General features: G+C 42.2%; 1 protein-coding gene across 1 annotated transcript; it reads right to left on the minus strand.

The window, feature by feature from the left end:
• Positions 1 to 1151: 1151 nt before the first annotated feature.
• On the minus strand, positions 1152 to 6144 carry LOC102199269 (very-long-chain (3R)-3-hydroxyacyl-CoA dehydratase-like). The gene is made up of 7 exons (XM_013908140.1): positions 6056 to 6144; positions 5935 to 5979; positions 2875 to 2920; positions 2602 to 2675; positions 2192 to 2356; positions 1511 to 1559; positions 1152 to 1378 (listed from the first exon to the last, which is right to left on the minus strand). Exons 1-7 carry the CDS (start codon positions 6098 to 6100, stop codon positions 1260 to 1262), a joined length of 543 nt encoding a protein of 180 aa, XP_013763594.1. The 5' UTR covers positions 6101 to 6144; the 3' UTR covers positions 1152 to 1259.
• Between the last annotated feature and the right edge of the window lie 3844 nt (positions 6145 to 9988).

Consider the following 9988-nt stretch of genomic DNA (forward strand, 5'->3'; position numbering starts at 1 on the left):
ATCTATATCTCAATCAGGAAAAAGCACTTTGTAGCTTATCTGTCCAGCAGAAAAAGGGTTCATTCAAAATATAGTAATTACTGGATGTAACTTCAGTTCTATGCATCTACTATGCTGATACTGGTAAGTGTTTAAGTTAATAGTCAGATTCTCTTTTATAGAGTTCCTTATAACTCTTCCTTTTGGGGGCTTCTTCACTCACTCACCTCTTTTCACCCTCTGTGTTTGTACATCACTTTAATTATTACTTATTATTCATCTCTGTTTCTCTCAGCAGCTGGCTGCCACTCCCTGAGCCTGATACTGTTGGAGCTTCCTTCCTGATAAAAGGAAGATTTTCCTTCCTACTGTCTTCAAAGTGCTTTTGGTCATAGGGGACTGTCTGATTGTTGTGGTTTTCTCTGCATCATTGTATGGTCTTTACTAGGGATTGGTATCAAGAGTAATTAAATTCCTTAAAATAGTCCGTTTTGCCTTTGTCTATGGGTCACACTTATTGTTTGCACTTGCTGAAATCAACTGATTTTGGTACCTGTGTCAGAGAAGGAAAATAGTGGCACAGTCTACAGCATGGATATAGGCATTTTATTTATATTCTATTCTATACACAAAAAGACCAGAGCGCGATGCTAAAGTGCAAATTGCATGCAGGACAGAAACAACAGCATTATGCTGGTAGCACAACTTTGGCTCTTTGCAAGCACTTGCACAGACAGCATGCTAATGCTAAGCTAGCCAAGAACCCAGGGTAAAAACTGAGTGAATGCTCACACCAGCCCGGCAGCCAGACCCTAAACTTCAACAGGTAACAAACCGATGAGCAGCCAGGCTTTGTTTCTACCTGTTCATTGTTCTACAGTAGAATCACCATGGCGATCGATTTAAAGTCTCTTTGCGATGGTTTTCATCTTTGCTTTGTGCCGTCGCCTTTGTGTTCATACCTAAATACTAAGTGAAAGATCCTGTGTGTCCTGATTAGGATAGGGATTTGTGTTGGTGCATGGGACTGTAGCCTATAGGCTTATATTGTTAAATTGTAATGATGAGACAATGTGTTTAAAGTCATTTTATAGAGAAACGGGAAAATAATAAAATGAGTAGTAAAACAAATTAGTTTTTCCCCTTGGGAGTAGTTAAGTAAAGTACTGCATTACTTTTAAGAAAAGTGTGTAATACATTACTTTTTTGAATAACGACCCCAAAAAGGCATTTCCAAAAAAATGCCTGCCTTTCCATGCTTCAAGACATTTGTTTTCTCTTTACAAACCTTGACCAAGAATGAAGAGGCGGACAGTCATGTTGACAAAGACCCAGGAGTATCCCAGGAACTGCACGAGGTTGTACATGAACAAGTAGCTTTTCTTCAGACCCAGGTATGCTGTGGAAACAAGAGAGAAAATGACTAAAATCAACTAATCTGCAGAATTTAATCTAAAGGACAGCAAACACAGGTGATATAGGATATCTGAGTTTCAGGTTGTTTGAAGGTGAAGAACTCTGTGAAACTCACGGTCATTACGAACTCTTGACTCCACACTTATCTTGTTTAGCTTCTCCTCCTAAAAGAACAACAAATGAATTAATATTAGTCACATTTCTCATCAGTTCCAAAGCAGCTAGGTGATGAATTTAGTAAGTTGAAAAGAAATTTATTTATTATTTATTGGGAATGCAAAAAGTTATTGTGGCTCAGTAATTGATAGCTGTAGTACATGTTGATGGTGTGAATGTCCCAGAGAGTTCAAAACACGACTCCCTTAATTATAAAACACTTTTACAGATAAACACATTTCACTGGATAATCATATAAAATTTTAGCAGCATGTCCAGAACAACTGATTTAGTCTTTCAGCAGTCTTAATAGCCAAGTAGGAAGGAGCATTGACATGAAGTTTACGTTCAAATTACACATGTGCAAAGCTGAACCTTGCCAGATCACAATAAGTTATGTAATATTATGTGAGTTGGCTCTTGCATGACTAACTTTGAAAAGGACCTGCCATAAAATGTAAAATGTCCCCCAAACAAAAATATTTTAATCCCCAAAACCTGTTTGCAAATACAAAGACTACATTTTCTAGTCCTTTGACTTCCCATCAGACACAGTGTTCATGTTAGCAACCAAAAGTCTTTTCTGTGGTACACATTTTACTCTCAGTCCTCAGGGTGAGTGGAATCATTGTCGTTTTGCCTTAGCCTGAAGCTCCATCTCAGCGTCCGACTCATCCAGCCATCGGTCGAAGTCTGGGGCCAGAAACAGAGGCTTTTTCTCCTGCAGCGTCAGCCGGTCCCACCAGCGCTCCTCCTTCTTCTTGATTTTGATGTCAACCTGACGCTCAGTGGATTTGTGCTTGATCTGGAAACAGAGTATTAAATCAAGCCTAAATAACATGACATTTTGTTTAACCTGTGTGTGTGTTGAAATAAAACCTACAGCTATTTGTTGGAAATTAAGTCAGTTTTTCAGTTAGTGTCCATGTCAAATTCACTCACACTAAAACTGGAGAATGACAGGAACATTATTAGCACAATGTCATAACCTTAGCAGGAAAAAACACCCCAATCAATTCTTGAAAACTTTCAAAAATGAGACAGCAGTACCTCGGGTCTAACAGGTTCCAGGAACTCCAACTTGAACTCGTATTCATTATCTCCCTTAGCTCCATGACCCTGTGCTGTGGTACAAGGTTTTTTTAAACAGTAAAGTAAGCAAAGTGAGTACAAATTTTATTTGTAGAGAACCTTTAACTAAAAAAATGCTAAAGCATAAAGACAAAACTGTCTAAGTATATTGTGGTTATGCATCATTCTGTAGTTCATTCTTATTTAATCTTCATTTTCTTGTTCTTAAATGCACAAAAATGAAGTACCAACCTCTGAACTGAAGTGTGTTGTGTTCTTGCAGGTTGATATTGACATTCTGAAAAACACAAAAGCCGCCATCACAACCCGAAAGTGGACAAACCATTGAGGTAGAAATAATACATTAGGTTCGGTGATATTCTCTGTTGAAAGAAAAAAGAATCCTCATATAGCCCACAACACAAATTTATAACAATACTTCAAATACTTCGCTCATACTACGATATTATTGTAATTTTTAACATTCTGTGATGCAAAAGTATTGCAAAACATTAACGTCATCATTTTTTTCAAACTTCAAATGATGTCCTCAAAGTTAAAACTTTGTCAATATCTGTTTTCAGTTCTTGTCACTAAAACATTCCATAAATGTTTCCATTAGATGGAGTCAGTCTGATGTTAGTGTGTGATTTAATGGGGTCCAGATGGTAAATACACGCAGTCTGTTTCAGAAATTAAATGTGATAGATCAGTGAAAACCACATATCTGTTGACTCATTCAGACTGACGAAAACATGCTGGCAGTTGATCTGCATTTACAAATCAGCCAAATAAATGTTTGCAAACCTTTGACGATCGATCTGAGGCTACGTTCACACTGCAGGTCTTAATGCTTAATTCCGATTTTTTGATCAAATCCGATTTTTTTGTCTGCTCGTTCACACTACAAATAAAATGCGACAGCAAACGCGCTCTAGTGTGAACGCTCAAAGCGGCCCGCTTGCGCAAAAGAAGATGTCACACACAACGCGCTCTGTTTAGACCCAGAGCAAACAATATTGTTTGACCGATGGCCCTTAATATAAAGACTTCGGACTTCACGTTTCCCAATTTTTGCTTTAAGTTATTTTGTTATTTACATAATAATGTAGATAACCTAATAATTATCCTTATTGCTGTTTTAGAGAGGAGCGGTGCTTCAAAGGATAGTTGCAGATTTCTGTCAGAATCTGCAGATTATGCAGTACAAATAAAATGTTAACGTTTCTCCAACGTTGTCTTCCCAGCAGTTTCACTGGATGGCCAGGAAGCTTTCGCGATGTCTTATCGGGGCTTCTCCGGCGCTGATAATTGGAATCTGTCTTGTGTCAGTGACGTAAAAGACAGATTTAATGCGACTTGACCGTCGCTTTCTGAAACATCGGATATGTATCGGATTCAGTACCACATACAAAAGTGACCCAGATCGGATTTGAAAATATCGGATTTGTGCCGTTCACACTGTCACACCATGATCGGATATGGGTCTCATAGGGTAAAAAAAAAAAATCGGATTTGATGCGCTTTCACCTGCAGTGTGAACGTAGCCTGAGAGTGACTGGAGTTAGTCCTAGTCAGGCTGCAACTCTTTTCAGAAAGGTTGCCTCCTGTCAATTACCTTGCGACCAAAAGTGATTGTCAGTGTGCAACACATTCAATCTCTGGGTAACCATTTAGTCACCACAAACTGCACGGGAGGTAGCTTGGTCAAGCTAAGTATATCCAGTGTTGGGTGCTTTTTCTGCCGAGTCAATTTGCTTGGCTAACATTATTTCGGCATTTTTCTGCATTTTCCTTCAGCCCTGGAAAAGACCAGACTTTTCTACCTCCACTGACTCTTACTGAAGATCAAATATTCAAACTACAGGTTTGTTTTAAGGACGAGCAACATCAGACTTTCACAATACAGTCAGATGAGGTTATGATGAAGAGCTAAACATAGCAGTACAATACTATACACAAAACTATGTTGCAATATGTTTTTGTTGAAAGTGGTGCAAAGTTGTTGATTCAAGTTTACGGCCACTTTAGAGGTGGTAATGTTGTACTATTGAGTTTTACAGCAGTTATTCTGAGTTGCTTATACTCGTGTGTGTAGGACAGGTGGTATTCTCTGAGACTGTCTGAGTTTCCCTTCATTCATTTCCCTTCATCCTAAGAGCCGAAACAAGATCCAGAACAACCATTAAACATCATGCATCTTTTATAAGACATTTGTGCAGCAGATGGAGGATGAAGTCGAAGAAGCTACTGTTATAAACTCAGCCCATTAGACTGGATCCTTGTTTAGACACACGTGTTTACACTGGACACACACTAAAGTTATTCAGCAAATAATTAAAATATAGGGAGCTGTAAGCAAATGATGAACCAAATAAAGGTATCAGTGATGTCATCCTCTCAGATGGGCCGCTACAGTCAAAAATAGATAGAAAAGCATTTTATCAGTTGTTATACGACTTCCAAGAAACAAACTACGAGAAAGCTTTAAGTTCTTTTAAAAGCCTGGTTTAAAACCTTTTATCTGATTGGCATCTTTTAACTTTACTTATATAGTTTATTCACAATTTGTTATAATGTCTGATTCTTAGGAGGAGCACTGTGAACTGATTTTTGTGTTTTAGACTGTCCAATGAAATCTTACTTTGTAGGTGAGGGGAATTCAAATAGATAACATTATTATTATTTCCTTATCATTCACAGCCATAATCGGTAACAAAGAAATATTAGTTCTCTGAAACTCGGCTTTGTTTAAGCAAACATAGGAGGTGGAAAACTGCAAAGAGAGAAGCTACAAAACAAGGAAGTAACTCTAAAACACCAAATTCAACTGTCACTCTGGAGTCATTTCACTCAGTTATCACTAATGCATTTACCTTCTTTACAGAAAACTTCCTTACATTTTAGACCCCATTAGTGCTGAAGGACCTTGACCTCGAGAAGTATTAATCTTGCTTAAAAAATAATTATGCGCTTTTTTTTCTGAACACAGGAGAAGCGTGTATGAATTCTTCTGATTGTCTGCTTTGTCATGCCAGCTGAAGTAAGTATTATCAGTCAATAAATCCATTTTACAACTGTGACGGTAGCTACGGCATCAGCTAACAGCCAGGCTGGCTAGCTGTGACCGCGACAAAGTCCGCTGTAGTACAGCCACAGCGAAGAAAGCTCCCGTTAAGTAACAGCAACACCCAGACCAGCAAGAAAATAAAAGCAAATTTAAACGGCGAGCCCGTCGGAGTGGAGGTTGAAACATTATATATGGAGTCAATGAGCTGAAAGCTGTCAGGCGGATGTTGGGGACTGTCCTACCTTGACATCGCTCAGTTCCACTCGGAGGTAAATCTCTCCGTGCCGCTGAGCCCAGTAAACATGAGGAGTCAGGATTTGCATGTTCACGATGTTTTGTTCTTTCTGATATCTACATACCTACCCGGCGAAGAATCTTTTTCTCAAACTGATTAACTGAAACCCTCATCTGACAGCCCGGAGGATGGACAGATGATGCAGGATACTTCCGGGGGGAGGTCGCTCTTGGATTTCAAAATAAGAATTTTGAAAGGGCCGCCTTCAGAATTAAAGTCACCCTAAAAAACAACGAATAAATAAGCGGATGAGAATGAATGGGTGGATGGAATGAATGAATAACTCAATGAATCTTTCATACACGTGCCCAGCCAGTGCCACACACAAAGACATTTGGATCTTTCGGTAGTCGTTTCACGTTGCTTTAGGTGTGTTTAACCTAACTTTGAATGATTTTTTAAAGTATTTTATCCAAGCCTTTTGCATTTTATATTACTCTGAATTTTAACCAGCTGAAGAAAAAAAGTGTGACTTTATATAAGCATAAATGCAAACACCCATATAAAGAAGCCAGACTCTTTTACTCCCTGGCAGGAAAGTTGTGCTATAACTGAGACTGTTCCACAAGTGGCCACCCAGAGACTATAACAAGACCGCAAAAGACAGGTGATTAGATTTTCATATTCAACCATTATTAGAGCACTGCTTAAATTTTCCCACATTTCACTTCTTCTAGTTTAAAATGATCCAAACGTGAATAAGAGGGGTGCAGCTCCAGCATATTTCATAATCTGACAATTATTGTTAATCATGATATAACTTTTTTAAATGAACTTAAGGCTGCAGGATGACTCTTTCTGCAACTGTGAACAAGTCTTCCTATACTTCTGCCAATCTGGTGATTCTACTGGCTGGGACCCGGGAGGGAAGAGAGTTCAGCAGTCTCACAGCCTGGTGGATGAAGCTGTTGGTGAGCCTGGTAGTGCGGGAGCGGAGACTTCTGTATCTCTTTCCAGAGGGCAGGAGGCTGAACAGACAGTGCGCGGGGTGGGTTGCATCGTTGACATCGTTGTTATTTATTTATTTATGTTTTTCTGCCTGTTCCGTTTGGTTCTTTTGCCATCAGAATTATTGTCTAAAGGCGAAGAAAGATGCCCAACGGATTTACTTTACCAAATGGACCATCCCAACCTTGCCGTAATGGTCCATTTGTTTCACCTTTTATTGTTTATTTTATTTTATTTTCACTTGCTAAATACGGGACAGACTTGACTAGAGAATAGAAAGGGGAGAAAGAGGGAAAGAAAAACAGCGGGGAAGAGGGACGGGGATAAAGGGCAGAAAACAAAAACCAACAAAATAAGCAGACAAAAAATACAAATATCAATCACCTGGATCACCTGTTGAGAAAGAAAAAAGAGAAAACAAGCAGAAGGAAAAAAAAGAGCAACACAATAAACAACATCACGATGATCTATGGGAATATAACAGTAAATACTAAATATTAAACATTATTGTGCAGCATGTAAGATCGACAGCGCACAGTGTGCTTTGAGGTAGGAGCCAAAAAGGGTGTAGTTTGTGTGTGTGAGCACCCGTGTGTACACCTGTGAGCATGAGCGTGCTTGTTTTTAAAAGGTTCCTTCATGTAATGATCTGCTAGAGGGTGTGGGGAGCCACAGCCCCGCCCTCCAGGGCATGAAGCAGGTATGGAGGAGATCAAAACTCCAGACATCCAGAGGCCCTCAGAACACAAGAGACCAAGGAAGACCAACAGAGGGGCAGCCGCGCCACTGTCCCAGAAAGAGCTGAGGAGAGCCCCAGCTGAGGGGTCACTCATCAGCCGTGGAGCAGAAGTCAGGGGGGGTTGCAGTGACGTGCCCGTGAGCTCCGCCGGCAGCCAGCTGTGCCTGAGTGACCAAGCCCCAGGCCAAGAGGCTGAGGGCACCCCACCCCTGAAGTGGCCCGAGCGAACCCCAAGCTCCAGGCCCCGACAAGCAGCCACCAAGGAGTGAGCCGGTGTGTACCTGGATGCGCACCCCGGACACAAAGAACCACCAACGCACCGATGTCTGAGGGCGTCTGCCACTGGCAGGGGGAGTGGTGGGGGGAGATAGGCCTCCATACCTTGGAGGGCCTGAGATGTCCCTAGAGAGGTGGCGTCTGATACCCAACCTGACATATAGACACAGACATACAGTACAGGCACACACAGATACAAACATCCATTCCCACCTTCATGCTCTCATATGCACTTACTCCACACTCAACCAACGTGGAGACAGACATAAAGAGACACGATCATACTCCCCAAGCGTACTCTACGAACCAGGTCTAGGTACCCTTGCCCCTGGAGGGGGGAACTGCACCCAGACCCAGGTAGTGTTACCCTTTTCCCTTGGGTGGAGAGAAGCAGACTGCCCCGACTCAGCAGCAGCAGGGAGGCAGGGACGGCCAGCTCCTCCTCACAAACCCCCCTCTCCAGCAAGTCGCAGAGAACGGGGGTGTGTGAAGACTCCAAACCGCCCTCCGCCCACTCATATGTAGTGTTGATGTATGTGTGTTCTAAGGTGCATTTAAAACCCAGGAGGGCATGGACCTACCTGCCAGAGAGCAGCAGGTAAGTGCATAGCCCCTCCTGATAGCCCTCAATGTATACGTGTATTTAAAATTGAGAGGTGGGCAACAATGCCAGGGGTGAGGTTGTACACCCTGATGGTCTTTTGGATTCCGTGTATCGTGCCCACCCCCAAGGTCCTATATGTATGTGTTATGAGAGTGTGAGTAATGTGAATGTCTAAGTTGTGGGATAAAATTGAGGCACAGGCAGCTAGATGGGGACAGAGGGGGGAATGCCTCCCCTGCACCCTGGTGGCACACCTTTACCCCAAGGCCCTGCATGTGTGGGTGATTGTGGTGGAGCGGGAAGAGGGAGGCAGCTGGAGATGGGGAGGGTAGGAAGGGAGGGGCAAGTGACCCCTCCCTGGGGCCAGCTCCCCCACTGACCCCAGTAGGCACCCCCATACTCTGCAACCCGCCAGGGAAATGGGGCCCAGGCCCATCCGGACCGGGGCCCAGTTCAGCAGCGCCGCCTGGCCCCACAGAGCCCGGGACAGCCCACCCGACCCCACAGAGAAAACTGCACCCACACCGTCATCCACTCATCTTCCAGACTACACAAGACAATAGACTTCCAGGCTGAGATCTTCCTCCACCTCTCCTATATCTCTCCCTCCTGCAGAGTGAGTTCCTGAAGAGAGGAGACCTCCTGTAAGATGTAATAATGTTCATTAGAAGCTCCTTCACCATCACACTGCCCATTCCCTGCCAGCAGCTTTCAGTCAAAATTTGCAATAAAGCTTTGACGCTGACAGCACTGAAATTATGATATTAATAATGCTGGCCCAGAGGTCTGATCTGAATGGAAGAACTCTAGAAATGGATTAAGGTGGAGGAATGGGAGTAGGGTGGTACATAAGCTGTGTCCCAGACAGAGGGAATCCTTTGAAGGATGTACCCTAGAAAAGCGTGGCCTGTGTAGGACGCGTGAATGGATGCAGACACTGAATTAGGACACAGCTATCAAAACAGAGCAATGGGAGAGACTACTGACATCCTGCAGGTGCATATGTGCAAAATCCATTCCATGAAAACAGCCTCCACACTTCCTACTGTGCTTTGAAACTTATGGCCATTAATAATTTCATATTTTGCTACAGTGGTTACTGATCAACATTTTTAATCACTTCTTTTTATAATGTCCCATGTAAATTACAGCCTCACCCATGCCATGTTATGATGCTAAAATGTGACACTGTGTCAATAGAAAATTGTACTTAGTAGTCAGTATAAACTTTTAATGATATAAGTTTGCATATGATAGAATACTGCATGATGACCTTTTGATGACTTAGACTGTTTTTCACTACAAGACTTGTTCAGTTCTCTTTTATAAGTTTCTTGCCACAGCGATAATAAGAGCTGAACAAGCAGTTTCACTCCCTACCAGGAAGAGGAGAGCTGAACACTCTTATCTTCACTCCCTAATAAAAAGAGGGGC

This window comes from Pundamilia nyererei, unplaced genomic scaffold (genome assembly GCF_000239375.1).
Source record: "Pundamilia nyererei isolate P.nyererei 1_Seehausen unplaced genomic scaffold, PunNye1.0 scaffold01571, whole genome shotgun sequence".
NCBI lineage: Eukaryota > Metazoa > Chordata > Actinopteri > Cichliformes > Cichlidae > Pundamilia > Pundamilia nyererei.

Bases quoted from the DNA above. Each gene is read 5' to 3' on its own strand.
- LOC102199269 (XM_013908140.1), bottom strand. From the start codon at position 6,100: ATGAGGGTTTCAGTTAATCAGTTTGAGAAAAAGATTCTTCGCCGG. The intron at 2,357-2,601 runs GTACTGCTGTCT...CTCTGTTTCCAG, and splicing joins TGGAACCTGTTAGACCCGAG to ATCAAGCACAAATCCACTGA. The intron at 1,560-2,191 runs GCAAAACGACAA...TTGTTCTTTTAG, and splicing joins AGATGGAGCTTCAGGCTAAG to GAGGAGAAGCTAAACAAGAT.